General features: G+C 34.1%; 1 protein-coding gene across 4 annotated transcripts in view; it reads left to right on the forward strand.

The window, feature by feature from the left end:
- Positions 1 to 25,227, forward strand: part of RTN4 (reticulon 4) — a 65,447-nt gene that overhangs the window by 25,960 nt on the left and 14,260 nt on the right. The window contains exon 1 of one of the 4 annotated variants that reach the window (XM_025868836.2): positions 7,818 to 8,029. The exons of the other annotated variants lie outside the window; for them this stretch is intronic. Within the exon in view, the coding sequence (XP_025724621.1) occupies positions 7,996 to 8,029 (34 nt within the window). The 5' untranslated portion in view covers positions 7,818 to 7,995. Of the gene's footprint in view, positions 1 to 7,817; positions 8,030 to 25,227 lie in introns of those variants that run through there. 4 annotated transcript variants of the gene reach the window in all.

Raw genomic sequence — 25,227 nt, forward strand, 5'->3', positions numbered from 1 at the left:
GATGAAGTACTTTTTTCTAATCTACCATCCATATTCTAATGTGACCTTTAACCCAATAATGTGTCCTCTACTACAAGATCCAATCTAGGGCCAAAATTTGCTTTTAGTTGTCATGTTGTTTTTGGCTTCTTTTATCTGTTACATTTCTAGTATTTATTTCTTATGACATTAACAGTTTTGAAGAACATAGGCCCTTCCCTCTCTCCCTTTTCAATAGAACTTTCTGATTTTGGATTTGTCTGCTGTTTCTCAGTGATTAGATTGAGATTATGGATTCATGGCCAAAATGAAGATGGTGTAGTACCCCCTACCTCTCTCATGGTATCATATCTGAAGATACCCATTATTCATGGGAATAGTATTAGAGATCAAGAGTTGGACCCTAGTTGTACTCCTTGCCTCCTTGAGGTCTTCCCATTCTAGCCTTTCAGTGGACAGAGGTAGGAAATGCTTATATACAAACATAAAATACATACAAATAAACCTAAGCGCATACACATACATGTATTTGAAATCATGAGTTCACACAGATACCTCCAATTCTGATCCATTCCCAGAAGATTATTTCTTTCTTCCTTCATTTCATATTTGTATGCTCCTTCTGTAATGAGAACGTGGCTGCTAACACTATCAATACATTTACTCATTTGCTTAATCCTCTAATATTTCTAAATAGTTTTAGAATGTTTTCTAATATGATTCTGGTAGACACGGTAAAATAAATTGAGGATTATTTTGCAAATCTACCACTCCAACCCTCCCAAGATTGAATGTATATAATCAAGCACAAGTTACTTGAATTAGTTTTTTTCTTTCCTCTTCCCCAACCTTAGTGTGGTTATAATACTCATTTGAAATATAGTTAGATTAATTTGTTTTCAATTTGCTTTCAGTTTTAGGTTTTCTTTCTATTTTGGAGGTTTTTAAATTGAGACTTTTGAAAGACAGAATAGAAACTGAATACTTACCATTTTACCTGGAAAGGGGAGACCGCTATTTATGGGAAATCTCCTAAACATGAAGCAGTTTCACATATTTAGTCTCCTCCATAATCTGAAAGAAGGAACCATTTTATGGATGACAGTACCTAACTTTGGGACTTAGTCTTGTTTTGCAAGGTTACTTAGCAAATTATATAGTAAGCACAATAGTTTTGAACTTCTGTGTTGCAGACATTGGGCTAACTTTCTTATTTATATTCTCACTTAATTCCACAAGGAAGATCTTTTTCCCAGCAGGTGAAGAACTGGGATTCCAACTTAGGTTTTGTCCCCTCTCAGTTGTTTTCCATTTTGGAATGAATGGTTAGTCCTAAATTTAGCAGGCAACCAAGGTTGCTTTTCTTTTATTACATACCTGTTGTGTTGAGGCATTAACTAACGTAAGATATTTTTAAAAAGTCAAGAAAGTTGTTTATCATGTACATTTTCTTGCATGGTTTTCCGTATGTAGGGATATCAAAATGAAGGTAATACTTTTGCTTCCATGTGGAGACTGAATAACCCTCTTGTGTGAACAACTGCTGTCTATGTTGTTGGTAAGCTATTGGTAAAGAAAGGTACTAATAATGTCTCTTCATCAAACCACTTAGATCTTCACTTAACGATAGTGATTGCTTAATATGTTTGTTGGTTGCTTGGTTTGCCAATAATGCACAGAATATTTTCTGTTCATAAATGAGTATAGATTGTGTTTTCCTGACTTGTTGGAACTATTGGTGAATGAAGTGTAAACCACCACCAACTTGATTGTTCATTCATTATACTTAAACTGTGTGATATCTAAGAATAACCAAGTAGTATTGCCATTTTAATAAAAGACTCACTTAAAAAGGGCCCATTTATCCAGATAAAGAATTGAAAATGATCCTTTGCAAATTTATATGTGCTTGTTAAATGTGTTCATGAATAAGAGCTTTCTTAAGATAGTGTTAATGACTTAAAACATTTTTTCCAAATTTACTATATAGCCTTTGAAATGTCTCTGTAAAGCATTAAGATATTAAGGTTTGATATTTTGGTTAAAATGTATTTTTAGGGAGCATATTTAGGACACTCTTTGATAATTATTAGTTGGACTTTAATTATGACACTGAGCAGTTAATCTGATAAAAGTAAGAAATTTAAGTACCCTGAAAAATTAAAATGCTTAATCTAACAAATTGAGTAGAAATACCTTTAACTGGAAATCTGTTAGTAAATTTACAATATAGCTAAATTAGAGATGGACTGTTGTTAATAAAACAATCAATTATATTAAATGTGATGTAAATGTCAGATTAATGGGGATTTATTTAGTGCTTACTATGAGCCCAATACAGATTGAAATAATTATGAAATATGTACCATATTTTTGGTACTCTATGTACCAAAAATAATATATATAAGAATATATTTCATAATTAGCAGTTATGAAATATGTACCATAAAAGTTAGATAACACTAAATATAGTGTGGTTGAAAGAACTTCATTTTGGGCATCTTATAGACCTGAGTTCTAATCCTGGATTTATCAGTGATTAGCTGTATGACCTTGGGCAGATGTTTTAATCTCTTTGAGCTTCAGTACTTTCAGTAGTCAGAATTTATCTGAAGGACCTGCTATCAGGACCAACAGTACATAAACAGTCTGCAGTAATACATGCTCATTGTACAAATATGAGAAGTAGAGAAAACTATTGAGATGAGAAAAATTTGTAATCATATAGCCCAGACATAATTGTTAATATTTTAGAATATATTCTTCTAGTCTGTTTTCTGTGCGTATGGATACTTTATGATGGAGTGAAAAAGTAAGTGTTTTGCCAAATTGGGATCATAGTCTACACATGGTTTGTAGCTTTAAAAAAAATTAGCAGTATCTTATGTAATGCTGACATTTTCATGTCATTATTCTGCTGCATGATTTTTTAATGTTTAGTGTTCCTTGGTATTGCATATGATTTAATTAGTTTGTTATTGTTGGATTCTTAGATGGCTTCTGACTTTTTAATTTATAAATAATGCTGTCATTGACCTCTTTATATTTAAATATGTTTTACATATCTGAATTACTCTTTTCCACAAATTACTAGAAATAAACCCTAGGTAAATGAGTATGAGCATTTTTAAGAGTTTTGACAAAAATTGGCTGTCAGAAAAGTTGTACTGATTTTTCCCCCCTCTATAAAAGAAAACACCCATTTCTCTATTATCACCAACAATTGATATTATTTATTCTTTTGCTCATTAGGTAATATTCCACATTATACAAAATTCAAAGAGCACAATGACAGTAAGTCTTCTTCCTGTCTCAACTAGTCACCTCATACACCTTCAGAGTCCTGATATATGACTTATTTCTTAGGTATCCTTCCAGACAGCCTGTATTTGACACTTAAAAAACAAACAAATAAAAAAAACCTTTACCAGTTTGGTAGGATGAAGTGGTATCTTGCAGTTTTGATTTTTGATTATTAGTGAAAGTAAACATGTTCCATGTATTTATTGGCTATTTTTATTTCTTTTGTGAATTGCCTGTTCATACCCTTTGCCCATTTTTAAATTTAGATGTTCATCTGTTTCTGATTTTATGAGAGTTCTTTACAAAGGATGACAGCTCCTTTTATGTTATAGTTTTGAGAACAATTTTTATTTTACTATACATTTTAATGGACATTTTCAGTTTTCACAAAGGAAAATATGTATGTATGTATCTATTACTTTATTTTTATACCTGATTCTTAGCTATTTACAATTGATTTTGAATTCTGGTCAGAGATCACATGCTTTCTTGGTGGTGGAGTTGTTTTTTCTACTGCCATCATATTCTGATCTCTAGTTCCCTAGTATCAGATGGAAAGACTCAGAAAATTGGGAACACAGTTTTTGTTGGACTGCATGCCCAGAATTAGCAATCTACTGGATGGGTGTTGGTGCCATCTAGTGTTGTATATAGAAAATAGGTCTACAGAATGCTTTATAATTGACTGTAGGAAATAAATTCAGATGACCAGAGAAATTTAGTGAGTTGTGGATATTTGCTTTACATTAACAAATGACTTTAAAAATGACTTTATAGAAGGGTTTTGACACATTGTACTGAATCAGACAAATGCTTGAGTCATGTTATTTTAAACATGGAATGACCTTAAAGATTCCCCCAAACCCGTGTGGTTTGGTGAAAATTTATAAGTTTTACAAGATCTGTTCAGAGCCTAGTGACTATTAATTTTTTGATTCTGAATTTTAAAATGTTTTGGATCTTTTGGAATATGTATATTTATTTTAGATTATAATACGTGAAGCCAGCCTTTAGTTCTTAGTGAGTAGTATATCACTTTCAGTTTTTCTATGGATTTTAGTATTTGTTTTTAGCCCCACTTATATGAAATTGTTTATAGACTTTAAAATACTCTTATTTTTTTGCCATTTGAACTTGTGTTCCATTCATTTTCTAGACAAAGGTTTCTCCATGTCTTCAGATTCAATTTAATAGTTAATGTTGAAGTGCTATAATTTAGTCCATAGAGGGCATTATAGTACAGCTTGTGGTATTAAACAGCATTGTTTAATACCTTTCAGTAATGAGACATATGTTTAGTTTTATATTTTTGTATATAGCTCAGGATAATTAAATATTGAAATAAGTTTAAAACTCCTGTGTAACTATAATTATTTAAAAAAAAAGATTCTTGTTTTCTGTTTCCAGAAAGTAGAAGTATTTATTTTAGCTATGAAGAATTGTACACTAGCATTCCCCAACTTAGAGACTATTTAAATCCAAATGACCACCTCTTTTTCATTTATTTCCCTTGATTTCTAAATATTGTAAAGAAAACAAACAAAAACTTGAATTTTTCTGGGGTTCAGAAGAGGAGGAAGGAAAGAAATGGGAAAGGAGGAATATCTTGGGAAGGCTGGCTGGAGCAGACTTACAGCTTACATATTGCTGCCTGTTCCAAAGTACAGTCTTCAGTCTGAAATCCTGCTATTTACTCTCTCTCTCTCTCTCCCTCTCTCCATGAGAAGGTTATAGAGAAAGGAATTTTTTTTATTCTTTAGTAGGAATTGACTTAATCACATGATTTTCCTACTACTGAGGTTAAGTGTGCTAAGAAAATGAGAGTTTTGATTTGAGATAGGAGAAGAAAAATCTAGAGAGTGTAGCTGATTTTAGAGCATGGTACCCTTTGGAAAGGAGTTAGGGTTATGCTTGGGAGGTTTTCTTTGTTTTTGTCATGCTTTGCCTACTGGGGATGTGGATATTGAGGAGTGGGAAGTCGCCAAACATGAACTCTGGAAAATTTATTTCAAAAGTTCTGTGTAAGGCTAATTTTGCATTTTAAAAAGGAGAATGTCTTCCGTCACCCACCCTCCCCAATCTTCTGTGGTCTCCTCCTTTGGAAGCTTTTACTTTTCAGGTAAAAATCGGTTCCTGTCCCAAATATTCAAAGTGCTGTTTTACAAGTTGGGATGTATGTTCTATTTGAAAATTGTCCTTGAAAGAGTTCATTTTTTAAACAAAATATTAAGTATTTGAAGGAAAACAAAATAAGTGAAGGTAAGTTTTTAACAGATTTATGTCCTTTGTCTGTTATGTTGAGATTTAATGTGGAGTAGGACCTGTAAACTGTCCATGTATAAATTTTTCTGAGCTGGAGTATAATGGAACTGTATAGCAAAGCACAATAATGTGTGTGTGTGTGTGTGTGTGTGTATGTGTATTCTTGTACTTGTTTAGAAAGGTATTGGGTTATTCCCTAGAATTGAATGGCTTCATATATGCGCTTTCTTAGATGTGTTATGTACCTTATCTCCTACTAGCTTGATTGTTATTTGTAGCATAATAATAGTGTTAAATAGCTAGGACTTATATAGGGCCCACTTTTTGTCAGGGACTGTCCTAAGGCCTTGCGTATGCTAATTCATTTGATCCTCACTAAAAGCATAGCTCATATGGCTTTATGTTTTTAACAGATTTGTATTACCAGGTTTTTAAATTTCGGTACTTCTCTTGCTTAGCTAACCAAACTCAACATAACCCCTTTAAAACTTTTTAAGAAAGAAATGGGCAAAATGTCAGTTGATTTATATGAGTTAGTTTTTCCTGCAAACTTAATAGTTTCAAATGCAAAGACCCTAAAAATTAAAGAATTAGGTATCAGTATGTAAGATCAAATTTCAGGGCTCCTACTTTGACTTTTAAATCTGCCAGGAGCTTTTAAATGTATTTAACGTTTAGATGAATGGTTATTATTATCACACATTCTTGCTCTCTGAAACTATTTTTAAATGTTTTGAATCAAATCAAGCACCAGCAGATATGAATAGGATAAATAGCAAATACCTTTGTCTCAAGAAATCTTTTTTTTCTCTCCTATTTGTGCAGTAATCTCTGTCTTGAAAGCAGCGTTTGGGCACTGTTTTTGAGTGCTTTATCCTAATGCTAATGTATTTACATGTCTTTGCAGTTTCAAGGGATTCATTTTTAGAGATAGTATTTTGGAAATATTTGATACTTAACTGAATAGTTTGAGATTTCAAAGTACTGTGTGGAGAAGCCAGACTTTTTCAGCCATTGTTTGACTTTGCGACAGGGTTCTCAAATACCACATTGTACACGAGTCCAGTGAATAAAATTTTAAGTTAGATACTAACTTTTGAGCATCGAATAGTAGACTCTCTTTAAAAATTGCTTTGCCTTATTTATGTATGGAGTTAGAAAGGCAGATAGGAAAGAACTGAGTCATTGACCAGACTACTTCTGATTCTAAGGATTTTGCAGAATTTTATAGCAAGTTCCAGAAAATACGCCAATTTCAGTGTAGCTATATCATCTTCAGAAGTATGTACTTCTATACATAGGCCATATATCTTATAATACTTTATCCTATCACACACTTTAGAACATTTTAGCTGATTTGTCATTAAATATTGCCTCTATAGCTTCGTTGAATGCTTGCATCAGTTAAACCAGTTGTGGAACATTAGTAAAGACATTCTGCACTGGAATGAATGCCAGTTTTAGGAAAGTTGAGCAAAAATTTTGGAAGTCCTATACATAGATTTGTTTTTGTGTTTATCAGTAAAATTTTGGTTTGGTCTTATGTCATTTTCCCAAGGCAAATGATATAATTAGCACATGAATATTTCTCTTCAAGCTAAGAGTCTATTAATAGTACCTGCAGTAATGTTTAATAGATATTTATTGAAAGATTGAGTTGTAGCAGGTGATGATTAGGAATAAATATATATTTTTAAGTGTCTAGATTTCCATTATTGTAAAAGAAGAAATAGCATTACATTAGAAAGATGAGACTCCTGAAATTGAATAAAACCTTTTTTTCCTTAAGTAGAATATATTCAGCAAATATTAATAATTTGACTTTGTGATTCTCCACTCATACCCTCATAAGGGTGCAAACGCTGAATGCTTTAAGCCTTAATAAACTCAGGAGAAAGAAGAGATTCAGTGTTTCTCAGGCTTGAAATTTAAGCTGTTACCCTTCTTTGGATCAGTCCATTTTTATCTTATTAGGTAACTATTGATTTTAGAGTTTTAAATGAAACTGAAACCAACAGCATAATTCACCCATCTATGAAAAGAAAAAAATTGCATGTGGCTGTAAGTGCATTTCAAATATATTCAGTGGTTAACTCTGCCAAAAGAACAGCTCTCATTTCTTGCCTTTCTTTGGTAGCCTGCCCCTCCCCCTGCAGAAGTAGCTCCCTTTGGTATGAGCAACAAGCAAAAGATTAGAACAATAAACACACAGGAGGAAGGCGGTAGTGCCTGAGTATTAGCAGCCTAGTTACAGATTGCACTGCGTCAGACTGTTCCACACCCAGAAGACGTCAGGTGACTTCAGTCCTGCTGCAGTTGTGCAGCAGAGACTGCAGACTTCGGTTGAGGAACCGGTATTTCATGTCTCACAGGGTAGATTTGTGCAGTTACAGCTTTTCTGTTGGTATGCATAATTGATAATTGCATCTGGAGGGCAGATCGTGACAAGAGATGGACTGTCAGAAGAAAAATTGGAAGGATAAGGGTATATGCTTTTTAATCTTCTATTCAGTGTTTTTATGTGACCAATAATATATTGCTATGAATAAGCTTTGCAATTTTAGATATATTTTGGATTGGAAATGGAGCTTATGAAAGCTTTAAAAGTTAAAGATTAAAACAGCTATTTCATATGTTTTTATATTTGGTTGTGTATGAGGAAATGTCATGCTGTTCTGTTTCACTGGCATTTGATTTAGGCTTTGCAATCCTATTGTTGATTAGGTTCTATTCTTTAATCTTGCACGTTGTAAACAGTGTAGTTTCATTTGTTGGCACTTTGGTGCGATAAATTCACACAGCTATCTTTGTATTACATAATGACATATTTTCTGTGACGGAGTATTTTTTTTAAAGCTGATTTGGTGTAGTTGAAATTCTATCCAAGATTTTTGTAGGTAGTAGGGTACTGTGTTTGCAATTAAGCTTGTTTCTTCTTTGGAAATCTGATTGAACCTTTAATGTCTTTACCAGTCACATTTTAAGTAGATTATATTTTTGTATATCTTGAAATCATTAAGTTGTATACACACTAATTTTAAATGCATGTCTCTATTTAAGTCTCTAACCTTTGTCCTTGTAATAACCAATCAGTGATCTTGATCCTGATCCCCTTTCCTCCCGCTTGAAAGCCCAGCAGATCCTTTCAAGTCTCAGTGGGTCATTGTGTAAGAATTTAAGCCCATAAGTGCTAAAATGTTGACTGTAATGAATATTTTAAAAATATTTTATGTAGATGGTTAAATGTGCCATTTTTTTAAAAAAAAAAGAGAAGGTGGTAAGCTATATATCTGACCCCTTGTAATAAATTGTCTTAAAAATAGAGCTATTTTAAGTAGTCCAGGTAGGCATTACACAGTTTTTTTTTTTTCTGGCCACATTTAAATTTTATAGTTGTTTTAAAAAAATGTTATTTCCTTCTATAGCAGAATTGTTTGCAAAATTGGTGATAATGTTTCTAAAAGCAGTATGTGGAGCTAATTACAGTAACATTCATAACATCCTTTTAAAAATTGGTTCAATAAATTGGGGAAAAGGTGAATTTGAGATTGAGTTCACATTGAGACAAAGATTTTTATAGTTAGAATTTAGAGACCAGAAAACAATACAGCTTTGGAGTTTTATCTGTATGGTTTCTTTATATGTGAATTTAATGAAGAGAAGGACTTTTATTTCTTCATCCTTCTGACCTAATGAAAGGTGAATTGAAACACTAGTGTTTGATAATTAAAATTGAGAGTAGTGATAACAATACAATAAAAAAAGCTTTAAAAATGGGTAAAAGTTACATCATGGTCTACTCTGCAGATACTAAGGTTCTGTATTAATAATTTAAATCTTAGACTATTTAATAACATCTTAAGTTATTTATTTGCTGAACTAATTGAGGGATATTTTGAGACAGGAGCAATTAAGATCCAGTATAGCCCATATTATGCCAGAAATTTATTTTGATTATTTTTAGGCACTAAATGTAAAGTCACATTTACTCTTGGATATCTCTGGGGAGCTTCACATTGTATGTTAAATGGAATGGCCTAATATTTTAGTGCTTGTCTTTGTCTTTTTTTTTTGCTTGTTACCTATTTTTCTGATTTATTGGTGAAGTTATATTTTAGTATTAACGTTTTAGATTATAGATTACGACTTAAATGGAAATCACTGAGGAGGTGAAACTGCCATGGAATGAGTTTTTCCCGATTTTATGAGGAAATGAGGTTTTTTCATTTTAGAAGTGTGTGACAAATAGAGAAGAGAAACAGATCTAGACTCTGGGTATACTTAAAAAAAAAAAAAAAAAAAAACTTAGCGCCCCCCCCCCTTTTTCTTACTGTTACCTCCTTACCTTAAGTGCCAAGGTTGAAACACAGTCATCTAACGATGGTGAAGTACAATAGTATAATAGAAGTGAGAGCTACTCTGATTTCAATGTTTTAAAAAGTTTGTTTTTTCTTGTTTTGTTTTGTTGCTGATTAACTAGTATTTAAGACATTTTGTCTTTCAGGCTAAAACCAGTATTAATTTGTATTCTCTTACATGTGTTTTTATCTTTGATTTTCCATTCTTAGCAGCATAATTGCAACAAATGAAATCCACATGGTACTTGATTATTGGAGTTATATGGAAAGCATTGCTTAAGATTGTGAAGAGCTTAGAATAGGAAGGAATGGGAAAGTTTGGAGGTTTGGGTAGGGTGGGAGCATGATATAACCTCTAAACAAGGTATAATTGAGACAGTGAGTAGAGCTTTTTGGAAAGAACAGAGTATAAGACAGCAGTTGAAAGATAGATCGACATGGTCAAAGAATATAGAAGATTTGCAAGATCGGGGTCAGGTTTCCTCAAACTTCCTTGAAGATGAGCATCACCTAGTGCTTTTTAAATATACAGATTCCTGTGATCAGACTCAGATTTAATGAATCAGAATTTACAGCGGAAGGGCCTGGCCATCTGTATATTAAACATCTTGGTGTCATTTGTGTTACTATCAGGCAAATTTAGGAAATACTGATTTAGGTTTTTAAGTTTCTGGTTTGGTAACTTAATTTTGGCCATAGTAAGAAACTTACCCTTTTGGGTCTTCATTCAGTTTCCTCATTTGGATGATTTCTAGGCTTCCAGTTTTGAGGTTGTCTGGTTTTATGAGAAGATACCTTATGAGAAGATTGCAGAAGACATTGGCTTTTGGATTTTACCAGGAAGGAAATAAAGAGCTTTTGGAAGTTTTAAAGTCAGGAGTGATAAAATGACAACAGGTTTGAAAGACTGGTTTGGGGGTGCTGTGTAAGAGAAATTCGAGGAGAACGTAGAGGCCGTTAGGAAGACTGTATTTGTGCCCAGATTTAAAGCAAATAATGACTGAACTTGGCCTGAAAATAGGCATGAAAAGGAAGTGACAGATTTGAGAAACTCAAATACTTGACATTTGGCATAGATTTGTGGGACTAGGGTGAGGGAGGGACTCGGAGGACAACATGATTTCCATTGGAATGGGACATTGGAAGTGCTAGAGCTTTTCAGTATCAGTAGGAAATGGCAGAAATGATGCCAAGTTCGGTTTTAGAAGCTTCAGATTTGAAGTGACTATAGAACTTCTGTGAAGCTCAGAGAAATGACAAGTTTAATGATAAAGAATTGGGAATTGAATGGTTAAATACTACAGAGAAGCTGTGTAGTATGAAGATTGAGCAATGGAATTAATAGTACATACTTAGAATGATATAGCCATTAGCCATTAAAGCAATGTAGAATATATTTTAAATAAAAGGCATTTCCCCATTTAGTGAAAGACTACAGAGCAAAACGTACCATATGACCCCCTCAACATACACACACACACACACACACACACACACACACACACACACCATTAAAATTAATACATCAGAACAAAACCACTCCATGTGAAGCAAAAGTTTTCGTCTTCAAGACACCTAAATCTCCTACAAAAATGTATATATATTTATATATACATAAATACATCCCATCTAGTTAAAAATTTGTTATTCCTAATGTTTTTGCAAGTATAAACAGTGTTAAAATGAATATAAATCTTTGTTTTTATCCTGATAATTTCCGAATTGCTGGGTTACAGTATTTAGGCTTTTGGGTCATGGTGCAAAATTGCCCTCCAGAAAGATGATACACAGTATTATTTTTTAAGATGGTACAGAATATTGTACAAATGTATTAAAGTGTCTGTCCTGAAACTTTGGCCAAGATTAAATATTACGTATGCATTTCTGATCGTTTCAATTCTGAAACAGTTATTTTGTCAGTTTTAAGTAGTAAAATCACTTGATGAGAGCAAGGTTTATATTAAAAAACAGTAAATTCACAAATGTTTTCTTTTATATGTGGTTCAAAGTCTTGTATGGGTATGTAGTGGGAGGAATGGTGGAAATTATCTTCTCTGTTTTATTTATTTATCCACGTCTGGGTATTCCTAATTCCTCACCAGGACTCTTTCACTGGTTTTTCCACTAAATCCTATGTGTCACAGCCAAGTTAATCTTCCTGAACTCTGCCTGTAATCATAGCACTTAAGAGGTTTCTCTTTACTTAAAAGTTCATACTGTCTATCCTGGACTTTGAGAAGGCATTCCCTGGCTCAGTCCCAACCTTTATAATCCCATCTCTCATTACTCTGTCCCCAGCCTTCAATGTTCTTTGCATTTGCTGTGTTTTTTTTCTGTCTAGAATGCCCCTTCTTCCCATTCATTCTGTTCAAGTCATACTAATCAAAGGCCTAGTCTTCCTTGAGGGCTTTACTAATCCTCTCAGGTGGAGGTACTCCATTGTTCTGCAAACTGTGCAGAGTCAACGAGGAGACGCAGTGATGAAGCCACCACTGTTTCTGCCTTCCTGGAATTTAGAGGCTAGGAAAAGAGTCAGGATACCTATATATCTTCTATAGATGTCTGTGTGGGTATATAGATATGTATCTGGATATACATGTGTATCTAGCCATGAATTCCATGAAGTCGGAAGCAGTGGTGGCTTCATCATTGGGTCTCCTTGTTGGTCTGTATACCACAGTGAAGGGAGAGGCTGAGAGCTCTGACGTTCAGCTAGGTTTAGTCCTGGCCTTGACCCCTATACGTACAGTCTTGAAAAGTGCAGACAGGGCACCTTATTAGTTGTTTATTCTGACTTTCTCATTTTACAGGTAAGGAAACCAAGAAAATGAAAGGGATTAAATTATTCAGGACCACATAGCTGATGACACGGGGCTTTTGTTTTTTATTATACAATTTATTAGAACAACTGAAGATTGAAAAATATAAAACCTACTAAATCGACCCATGTTTATATAGTCTGTGTCATCTTATTGAACATGGTGTATATCTCTTTTTGTATGGTCTTCATTCTGCAGTAAAATAGGCAGTAGTCTTTCACACTAGCAGTGAAAGAAGGTTAGGTGTGGTTAGTTCTTGAGTATTGTCAAAATGTTAAGCCTAGTGAGGACTCTGTGGGCCAGGAGAATAATTTCTCTTGGTCCTTAGGGGTTGGATTACATGCTTGCACGTAGGAAGAATATTTAAGCAGTGAATAGAACTCTTATTTTGGTCTCTAGGTATCCCCCAGGTTCCCTTTTTATTTATTCAGTTGATCTCATCTCTTGCTAGAATTTAGGCTCAACAATGTTACTAAATTTAATTTAACCAGCTCTCTTCTTTGCATCTTCAGAACAGTATTCTGAGACCAAATTTTCTGTTTCTCTGCTTCATCATGGTTGTTGCTGACTTTTGTTACGTGTGTGTGTGTGTGTGTGTGTGTGTGTGTAAAATGTACAAACGTATGTTTTTAAATCTTCAGGGCTTTCACGTTTCAGGCCAGTCACCACTTAGGCATTTATGGAAGGTATTGATAGACACTAAAATACTATTGTCTCTCCTCAAATACTGTATCACCACTATCAGCTTTATTCTATAGAGCATTTACTTGAGCTCAAAGCAACTTAAAGATTAAAAATTATCAGATATTACTGATATCCCTGTAAATCCATTGTTAAGAGTTGAGCATTGAGATAGATTTAGGAATTTCTGTTCTCAGACTGAAGACTTGTTAAAATTACGATTTTCATAAGAATAAGAGGAATTATAGCTGTTTTTTGTTGGATGCACCCATTTGTTTATTTTTTCCACTGAAATAATTAAAATAATTTGATATATGTTATTCTGGTCTGTTTTAGCATTCTGATGTGAATACTACCTCATTTGTACTATCAGCTGTTTATTCCAGTGAGCATTTATATTCAATGTGAATATGGTAGATATAAATGGTTATAGACGTACAGATCTTACCCAGTTTATGATGGGGTTACATCCTGATAAATGAATCATAAATGGAAAATATTGTAAGTTGAAAATACATTTAATACACTTAACCTACTAACCCTCATAGTTTAGTCTAGCCTACTTTAAATGTGCTCAGAATATTTACATTAGCCTACAATTGGGCAAAATAATCTAACACAAAGCCTCTTTTATAATAAAGTATTGACTGTCTATGTAATTTATTGAATACTATACTGAAAGTGAAAAACAGAATGGTTTTATAAGTTGTCTCGTGATCACGTGGCTGACTGGGAGCTGCCGCTCGTGGCCATTGCCCAGCCTCGTGAGAGTAGCGTCCCATGTGCCACTAGCCAAGGGAGAGATCAAAATTGAAAGTATGAGATCTACTAAATACGTACTGCTTTCGCACCATCCTAAAGTCGAACCATCTAAGTTATGGGCTGTCTGTATAAATATAATTAGTTTACCTAGTATTGAAGTTAATTCTCTTTCTTTGTACTAATAATTTGCTTTGAGCCCCTCCCCATATTCCAGTCTATTAAGCTTTTCAAGTTTCTAGAGTTACAGAACAGTATGTTTTCCATTTAGTTCTTATTAGTAGAAAATAGGATTTTGAGCAGTGATTTCCTATTTCTAAGGTTTGGTTCCTATTTCTTGTGATGTAATGCTTGGATGCCAACAAGAAATAAAATTTAAACCATAGTAAATTATGCATTGAACCAATGTCTGTTCTAATTTCATATTTACATTTGTGTACATCTTGATCAGTTCTAGTAATTTAAAATAAATAACTGCATGCTTACCAAAATTTACTGGAACTAACAGGCTTTTTATAGGAAGAGTCCTTATTTTGACATCCTTTACAACTAAAGATTATTCACATTGGCACAGGTAGGGAGAATCATTGGTTAGGAATATATATATTTAACATGCTGAAAGCTTTTATTTAGCTTTACCTTAGAGAAAATGGAATTAGCTATATAAATTTTCCTGTGGAAGGAAAATTATTGTGGTTTAGAGAAATTGGAAGTGGGAAATTAGAATTATTTTCTGCTGTATTTTTTGCCTTCTAATAAAGCTAGAAATAGAATGTGAGATTAAAGGAAGTATGAAAGCCACATGAACTAATTAAATTGGTGAATTTAACTTAACAAATGAGGCCTGTATGAGTACTGATGCACTCCTTTAAATACAAAATGTGGTATAATGGAGAAAGTGAGGCTTTTGTGGTCAGACCAGAATTTCAATCTGTGACCCTACATAGTTTATTTATTTATTTATTTATTTATTTATTTATTTATTTTTTAAAGATTTTATTTATTTGAGAGAGAGAATGAGATAGAGAGAGAGCATGAGAGGGGAGAGGGTCAGAGGGAGAAGCAGACTCCCTGCCGAGCAGGGAGCCCAATGCGGGACCTGATCCCGGGACTCCGGGATCATGACCTGAGCCGAAGGCAGTCGCTTAACCAACTGAGCCACCCAGGCGCCCCCTACATAGTTTATTTAATAATACTTCTAGGCCTCAATATGCAAAGTACTCAGGACAGTTCCTTGTTCAGATTAGGGGATTACTAAATTATAGAAAAGGCAAGTATAGAATTTATGCTGATTTTACCTAAACTGTTTTTTCCTCAGATGTGTGGTGGTAGAAATTGGCCAATGCATTGTAATGTTGTTGAAAGTAAAACAGGAAAGATTTAGTGATAAAAGAGACAAGGACCCAAAATTGTGCGTGATCTTTCAGGAAACTCAAGTTATAGGAAGAGGAGATGGCCAAGAGAGACGCCAGTATTTTTTGCCAACTGTTTGGTTGAGATACTTTGTAGCAGTTGTAGGTATCCATCAACCTGAACCTTGCTCACTGAAACCAAATTAGCAGTGCTTTCAGAGAAAGTTGAATTCATATTTCAAGAAATCCGGGCTTAGTGAAGCATTGCATTTAATATTTGATTGCCCTGCTTGACTTTGTCTTTTATGATACTACCTTTATTTAGTGTGTGTAGTTCACCAAGTATTTCCATTGTGTGAAATTTCTTTTCAGCTTCAACTAACTACTTAGTTTGGTATCCATTTTCTAATTTTTTATACAGGGGGAAACTAGGTTAAGTGATCTAGTCTGGGTCATACTGCTGGTAAATTGAAGGAAGAAATAGGACTCACGCCCCTCTTAACTGTCTTTGCTGGAAGAGTTAAGTTCCCATTCTATACAGATCTTTTTCTGGACGTTCTACCTGTCACTTAACTAGCTTGGTGAGTGCTTACTGGGTAGAGGTGAGAGCTTACTATGTAGGGTTAAATGATCGGCTCTAAATTCTAGTCACTTTCCTGGCCATTGAGAAGAATTTAAGGATTATGATTCCCAATAAATACATAATTACCTATTTAAAGATTATGGTCCTGAAAAATAACATTTTATTATCATTCTAATGTATACTTGTTTATTAATTTCCCATCTTACTGCCTGACTAAAGAAAACTTAATATTTGCTTTTGCTTAGGAAGTAATTATTGTCCTGCCAGCCATTCCCTGACCTACCAGTATTTTTAGGACCCACTAGTTCAACTTTTTCCCCCTAGACAAAAGATTTTAAAATTGAAACCTGACTTGAGGCTATTCAAGGAAGAGCTTCAGTAAGAATTTGATTTGAGGCAAAATGTAATTGGATGACTTTTGCATGTAAGGCATGCACGGTAGCACTATTTTTAGTTATGACAGATGACATTTTATGATTACCAAGTGTAGGCAACTTTTCTTACTCTATATTGGGCCAGAAGTTTTTATTTTGAAGAAAAGATGGTAGTGTACAGAGTTGTTTTCAAATTAAAATTTTAGTTTGATAAGGATGCTGCTCTGAACACTGCACAAAACACAGAATAAAAAATTTTCAGATTTTTATTTTGAAAATAAAAATGGGCACTACTGCGGGGAGTAAATCACTTTTTTCTAAATGACCAGAATTTATTTAAATGGATCAGCATTATTTTAGTACAATAGTCCATAAGCATTTCCCACAGTTATGAGAGGACAGCAGTGTTAAAATAATCTCAGATCTTTAAAAGGATATTTCATGAATATTTTATAAAAGACTAAAGTTAAGGCTACCGTAGGTTACCTTGCATGATTAACACTTTAGTTTTCAGTATAGGAGAGTTGAGGAACCATGAAACATTAATAAGCTTTTCTTGTACAAGCCGTTTGTGTTAATTTTATTATCTCAAGAATAAAGAGGCCATTAAAGTCTATTCATAAACAGAACTAGTAATTACAGAAGAACCCCAAGTTAGCATTTTAGTGACCCTATATTTCTTAAAGATGTCCTTTATTTTAATTTGAAAATGGTATAGTTTTAAATTTAAATGTTTCTGTTCCTAAGAATAATCTGGCCACTGTTTAGACAATGCAGCAAATCTTAATGAAGCAGGTAATGGGAGTATAAAGATGAAAGGCTTTCATCAGTCCTTCAGGGTGTAGTAAGAAGAGACAAGGCTGTAAACCGATATTTACTGTTTTATAAGTTATCTGAAAGCATTGCTATTTGTTACTAAGTGTAGATATCTGAAAATAGTTTAAATAAAACTAATGTGAAATCCAAAGCACAGAAAAATTTTTTGAATAAATTAGTACATGCCTACAACTTGCATAAAGTATGCATCCATTCTAATCTATCAGTAATATTTATTGAAAGTTTATCTGTGGGTATGGTAGATAATAATAAGGCAACATGACTCTTGCAGGGTTTACAGCCTAGTAGAGAAACATGTTAAAAACAAGAATTTTTTTTAGTTTACTTTTAAATTTTTTTAGGTGTACAGTTCATTGATTTTTAGTATATTCATAGAATTATGCAACCATCATCATTATCTAATTCCAGGACGTTTTTATCCACACCCCCCAAAACTCCATACCCCTTAGCAGTCACTCCTCATCTCTACTCCTCCCAGCCCCTAACAACCACTAATCTACTTTCTGTCTCTAGAGTCACCTGTTCTTAGACATCACATATAGAGAGAATCATACAATGTGTGACCTTTTGTGTCTGGCTTCTTTCATTTAGCATCGTGTTTTCAAGGTTTATCCGTGTTGTACCATGTATCAGTGCTTCATTCCATTTTATGGACCAGTAATATTTCATTGTATGGATATACTGTATTTTGTTTATCCATTCATCAATTTTTGAACATTTGGGGTTGTTTCCTCTTTTTTGGTTGTTATATATAATAATGCTGCTCTGAACTTAAGTTTTTGTGTGAACACAGGTTTTCTAGTCTTCTGGCTGGAAATTCCTAAGAGTAGAATTGCTATGTTGTGTGGTAGATCTGTCAACTTTTTGGGGAATTGCCATACTGTTTTTCACAGTGACTGAATTTTACATTTCCATCAGCAATGTAAGAGGGTCCCAATCTTTTCACTTCCTGTCAACACTTGCTATGGTCCCTCTTTTTAATATTAGCCATTCTAGTGGGTCTGAAGTGGTATCTGATTATGGTTTTGGTTTACATTTCTCTAGTAACTAATGATGTGGAGCATCTTTTCATTACGTATTGGCCATTTGTATATATTCTTGGAGAAATGTCTATTCAAACCCTTTTCCCATTTTTAATTGCCTTATTTGTCTTTTTACTGTTGTAAGAGTTTTTCATATACTATGAATACAAGTCTCCTATCAGATGGTTGATTTGTGAATATTTTCTCCCATTCTGTGGGCTGTCTTCTTAATCTTTTGATAGTGTTTTTTGAAGCACAAAATTTTTCATTTTAATTTTGATGAGGTCTAATTTTTTTCTCTTACTGAATGTGCTTTTGGTGTCTTATCAAAGAAACTGCTGCCTGATCTAAAGTCATGAAGATGTGCACCTGAATTTTTTTCTTCTAAGAGTTCTATAGTTTTAAGTTTTTCAGGTCTGTGATTCATTTTGAGTTAGTTTTTACATATGGTGGAAGGTAGGAGTCCAACTTCATTTATTTTGCAGTTGTATACCCTGTTGTCCCAGCACCATTTGTGAAAAATTTCACTCCATTGAATTGTCTTGACACCCTTGTTGAAATCAACTGCGAATGTGTTTATTTCTGTATTGTTAATTTTATTCCATTGATCCATTGATCTGTCGTCCATCCTGTGCAACTACCACCAGACTGCCTTGATTATTGTAGCTTTGTAGGAAGTTTTGGAAAAAGGAAGTATGATTTCTCCATGTTTGTGGTTCTTTTTCAAGATTGTTTTGGCTATTCTGGATACCTTGTGTTTTTCCATACAAAGTCTACAATTGGCTTGTCAATTTCTGTTAAAGGCAGCTAGGGTTTTGGTAGAGATTGTATTGTATGTAGATCAGTTTGAGGGGTATTACCATCTTAATAATAATGCCTTCTAATCCATAAACACAGTCTTTTTTTTTTTTAAGATTTTTTTTATTTGACAGAGAGAGACACAGCTAGAGAGGGAACACAAGCAGGGGGAGTGGGAGAGGGAGAAGCAGGCCTCCCGTGGAGCAGAGAGCCTGATGCGGGGCTCCATCCTGAACCAAAGGCAGACGCTCAACTGAGCCACCCAGGCGCCCCACAAGATGTCTTTTCCATTTATTTCTTTAATTTCTTTCAACAATATTTTTGTGGTTTTTAGTTTCTAAGTCTTGGGGGTTTTTTCACTTTGTTTTTAAGTATTCTTTTTGATGTTATTTTAAGTGGAATTTTTTTCTTAATTCATTGTCAGACTGTTCATTGCTTTTATAGAAATAAGATGGATTTTTGTATATTAATTTAATCTTCTGTCCTGCAACCTTTCTGGACTTATTTTAGTAGCTGTTTTGTGGATTCCTTGGATCTTATATACACAAGATCATGTTATCTGCAAATAGAGATAGTTTAATTTCTTCCTTTATGATCAGGATGTCTTTTATTTCTTTTTTTGCCTAGTTGCTCTACCTCCTACCTCCAGGACAGTGTTGATTAGTGGAGAGGGTGGGTATCTTTGTCTTGTTCCTGGCCTTAGGGGGAAAGCTTTCAGCATTAAGCATGATGTTAGCTGTGGGTTTTTTGTGTACCCTTTGTCAGCCAGAAGACATTCTTTCTATTACTAGTTTGTTGAGAGTTTTTATAATGAAAGGGTGTTGGGTTTTGTCAGATGCTTTTTCTGTGACTGTTGTGATGATCATGCAGTTTTTCACCTTAATTCTATTAATATGGTGTGTTATATTAACTGGTTTTCATATGTTGAGCCAGTTTTGCATTTCTGAGATAAATACCACTTGGCCATGGTATCTAATGCTTTTTATGTGTTGCTGGATCCAGTTTGCTTGTATTTTGTTGAGGGTTATTATGTCTGTATTAATAAGGGATATTGGTTTGTAGTTTTCTTGCGATGTCTTTGCCTGATTTTGATAGCAGGATTGAATATCTAAATTAATTAATGGATATAAATCTCTTGATGAATATTAGAAGCCACAGCATTTGAATATATTTCTCAGGATTTTATTAAAACTTAATGACTACTCCCCTCTAATTGAGAATAAACAATCCTGGAATCTTCCAAAATTTCTTCATTAAAACCAATTTAATGAATCTGAGAGACTAGAAATATTAGACTGTTAAGGTGGCAACCCTGTTGCTAATATTTTTATAATGTAATATTTTTCCATCCTTGCAGCTTCATTAACAATCTTAAATTTCTTTACATAAAAATACTGAAATCCTTCTATATTTTGCACAGTGACTCTGGTAACAGTGCAGATTGCCTCTCAGACCTTCCTGTTCTGGCATATATTCGTTTTGTTCTGTGAATGACCTACATTACCTAGTTGTCTTATCTCTCCTGCTCTTCCCTTTATTCCTCCTGAGTGCTTTAAGCTCTGTGGCTCCACCAGAGCATTCCTAAGGCTTGTTTCAACAAGGCTTTCAAGATACCTGCTTTGAGTATTCTTATATAGCTTTTGCATATGTTTATGTAATATGTATAGCTTACATTTGTGATTTTCAGAGCTCTTCCATTTATTGAAAAGACCTTATTCTTAGGAATCATATGAAAGGCAGAAAGAAATAGTAGGTTAGGGTTTACTGTACCGTCGTGCAGTTAAGTTTATTTTAGGCTGTGATCACTGAATACTACTGGACCTTGTATATGGATATTCCTGTATCGTCAACTTTGGGGAAATTGAGTTGGTTCAACCCAAAGCACCAGAGTTACCAACTTAGTTATATACTGTTAAAATTTAACTATCACCTGGATTTAAATATTTATTAAGCTAGCATACATTATATTCTCCCCATAGGAAAACCTATTGGGAAACCACACTTGTGTTATAAGGTTCTTTAGCGATATCGAACAGGAATGGAAAGGGTGAATTTTTTTTTAAGTTTAATAGTAATTCATGTTTGCCATGAAGGAGGGTGGGAGACAGTTTCAAATGGCATTGAAAGAAATAAAGAAGCAAGTTAAACTCATCTATTACCCTTACTACCCAGAGGTACAAACTGTGTTTACTAGATATCCTTTCAGACTTCATTGTTATCCTAAGTTTTTAAAATCTGACTATATGAATCTTTTTGTAACATTTTGTTTTTATTTATCAATACGGACATGTTTCTTTGGTAATAGAGATCTGCCTCACTGTCCTTACTGGCTACATAGTGTTCTTTTGCATGGATATACTTTCTAATTTTACTTAATTAGATTCACATAGCTTTTAAAAGATGTTATTTTCACAACTTGATTATAGTTTTCAACTGTGGGAAAATAGCCTCAGGTATATTGGAATAGAGCTCTTTCCTCCTTTTTGGATTTAACTGTAGGTTAAGTATTCACATTAAAATTTGTGTCTCATTAATTAACCTATCTTGTTAGTTTTACCTTGACTCTCTTGGCCTTTGTGATTCATCTCACATATGGTGATTACCTGCCAACACTCTGCCTATTCATTATGCATGCAAATGTGTGACATTTTGAAGAACATTAATGTGCTGAACCTTCAGTTTGGCATCATACATGGGGCATATGAGTTTTATCAATAGGAAGCCTGTGTTGAAATCCATGCTCTATCACTTAGTAATTAAGTGATCTGAGTCCAGTCATGTAAGAGCTGGTTCTCACTTTCTTGTCTGAAAGCTGGCCTCTTAGGGTTTTAATAATTGAAAGAGATAATGTTATATAGTCTATAAACAGTATTTGGCACAATGTGAGTACCTGGTAAATACTGACTCAGGAAATAAAGGGAGGTGTGGAGAATGTAGATCAGCAACCTGGAAAAGATTTCTGAAACATCTGTCAGGATTAAAAGGTGTGTAGCTTCTCAGTCTTTTTTTTTTTTTTCTTTTTAAGCTTCTATCAAACTGTGACCATAATGATATAATTTATAATTGCTTGAAAAACTGTAGGAATATGAATTTTTGTTTTCCTAAAGTTTTGATAAAGTTTGACACTTAAAAAAAGAAAGCGTTTTTTAGTAAGGTTCATTTCAAAAGACTGGTATGATTTAAGCCCTTCTCCCCTTAAAAAAATCTAGAACTAAAAAGGAAGATATTTTAAAATTTGTATTTGGCACAGATAATACAGCAATAAAATCTCATTAATACAGATCCACTGATTGGGAATTTGAATGCAGGACTGATTGTGTATCTTTGTACTGACTGTGTGTTAGTTTCTGAAGGGGAAGGAAAAATCATTTATCTAATGCCCTGATTACTGATGATAAAACTGAGGTCCAGAGAAGTTGGGAGCCTCATCTAGAGTTTTACAGTTGCAGAGCCAGTACTAGGTTGTGGGTCTCTTGAATCCTAGCCACTGGAAATTTCTTCTACCATATCTATATAGAAATCATAGACCAGTTATAAATAATTCTTATCTAGTCATTGAAACTGTCCAGACAATAACTCTTAGGTAATTAGGTTAGTCATCAAGTCTGAAGTCATTTCTTTTATAATCAGGTTTTATTGGATGGTTTTTAATGATGGTAAGGAATAGAGAAATATCTGCATTTATTTTAATTTATTACCAGTAGTGATTTCGAAGGTTAGTAAATGTTTTGGAGCACTTAGAGAACCATACATTTTTAAAGGCAGCATTTGTTCATGTAAAAATATGAGGTGTACTTTACTTTGCTGATTCTTCTAGGTTATCGACTTTTTGTTCTGTATTAGTGAAATCTTAGATAAGTTTGAAAATCCTTTTCCACGTGGCTTCTAAAGTACCATGTTTATAACAGCAATATGATTTATTAACTTGCAAGTTAATCATGAGGTTGAAATTTTCTTTTCTTTTTCTTTATATTTAATATCTTGATAAGAATGGTGATAGTGACTGTGATGGTGTTCATAATAACAACAACAAATAACAGCCCTGACATTTATTAAGAATTTATTATATGCTGTGTACTGTATTAAATGCATTATATTTGTTATCTTATTAAAGAAAAATTTTGTTAATTCATTTTCTCAATCCTCATAGTATCTCAATAGGATCATTCCTGTTTGCAATACACATTCTATAGATACAGAAACTGAGGTACAGAGAGATTTAGTGACTTGCTTGAGGTCACATAGCGAGTAAGTTATGGAGCCAGTTGTTGAATGTAGGTGACCCAACACCAGACTCTTAGGTGCTTTGTTTGGAGCAGGGGGAGCCTCACAGGAAGGAATTATGTTACCAAGAGCAATCTTTATCATTGCATCCCCCACCCTCTCAGGTACCCTGTTTAAAAAAACAATCAAGGGCGCCTGGGTGGCTCAGTTGGTTGGGCGACTGCCTTCGGCTCAGGTCATGATCCTGGAGTCCTGGGATCGAGTCCCGCATCAGGCTCCCTGCTCGGCAGGGAGTCTGCTTCTCCCTCGGACCCTCCCCCCTCTCATGCTCTCTCTCTCTATCTCATTCTCTCTCTCAAATAAATAAATAAAATCTTAAAAAATTAAAAAAAAATCAAAACTTCATTAATTAGGAGAACCATTGCTAGCAGAGACTTATAATGAGACCTGCATCTTTACGTTTTCTAGATCTACCCATTCTTTAGGACCCAGCTCAACTTCTGTCTTTTTCACAATCTTTAAGTTTTCCTCCAGTTTTTTTCTTTTTCTGAATTCTCATGATGGTGCAACAGTTTCTTATAATTTTTTTGTCATTGTTTTTACATGTCACTGTCTTCCTAGAATTGTAGTGTGTTAGAGTTGGACAGGGCCTTAAAGTCCACATCCCCATTTTCAGGTTTTTAATTCATTCTACTAGGTTGAGTTTCTTGAATGGTATCAGCTCAATAAATGTTTGCTAAATGTCACAAAACTGTTAGCATCACTTGCTGTCTCTTTATTCAATATGACATTATTCATGATGTCATTTTAATAGCATAGATGCACTACTTCAAGTTCTGGTTATTTCTCAGTTGTGCTACTATATTGGTACAATAGTAGAAACTAGTTGAATAGAAGAAAACTAAGGTAGATGTTTTAGGCAGGGTTGGAACGAACTTGAGATAGGGGAAAATGTGAATAAAGAATTGAAATTAGAGGTTGAACACAAAACCGTAAATCATAAAATGTTAAATTAATAGCATTTGGGGCACCTGGGTGGCTCAGATGGTTAAGCGTCTGCCTTCGGCTCAGGTCATGATCCCAGGGTCCTAGGATCGAGCCCCGTGTTGGGCTCCCTGCTTGGCGGGGAGCCTGCTTCTCCCTCTCCCTCTCCCTCTCCTTCTACTGCTCCCCCTGCTTGTGCTCTCTTACTCTGTCAAATAAATAAATAAAATCTTAAAAAAAATAGTATTTAAATCAAATCATAGAATAGAATAAGTGTATACTAAATAAATGTTGAGCCCCTGTTATGTGTCAGACACTCTTAACATTTTACATTTCACATACATAGTTTTCCCCGCAGAAGTACCCCTAACAGTAAAGGAAAGTTACATACCTTAGAGAACCTCAAGACCAGAGCAGCCCCTGGAAATGTGGTTTTTCTTTGTTACCTTTTTTATCTTAAAAATTTAACGGGTATTTAAGATTGTACTCAAGAATATGCCCATACTTATGTTACTATAAGGACACTAACCTCCCCCAGTTCCCCAGTTGTTCACAATCCAGAGAGAGACAAATTATGTTTAGCCTGTGAATTCAAGAACCCTTTGACACACTGCAGAATTCTTAGTGTGTTGTACATAGCTCGACCTTAAGACCGCAGGCCTATGGATATTTGATCGCCACAGGGTCTCTGTGACCATAGGCCAAGAGCAAACTTGCTAAGTTTGGCTTTGTCTGATTCCTTACTATTAATAAACATTATATAAACAGTGTAACAAATTTAGTTTTTCTCGTTTTCTTTGACACCTACATTTTTATAGCATTGTATTTATCTACTCTCAAAGAGAAGTAGCTTTTCAGGTAATCTAAAGGCTGTTTCCCTTTGTCTTTGGCT

Source organism: Callorhinus ursinus, unplaced genomic scaffold, assembly GCF_003265705.2.
Source record: "Callorhinus ursinus isolate GAN/ISIS: 27379988/994484 unplaced genomic scaffold, GSC_fseal_2.0 scaffold10, whole genome shotgun sequence".
NCBI lineage: Eukaryota > Metazoa > Chordata > Mammalia > Carnivora > Otariidae > Callorhinus > Callorhinus ursinus.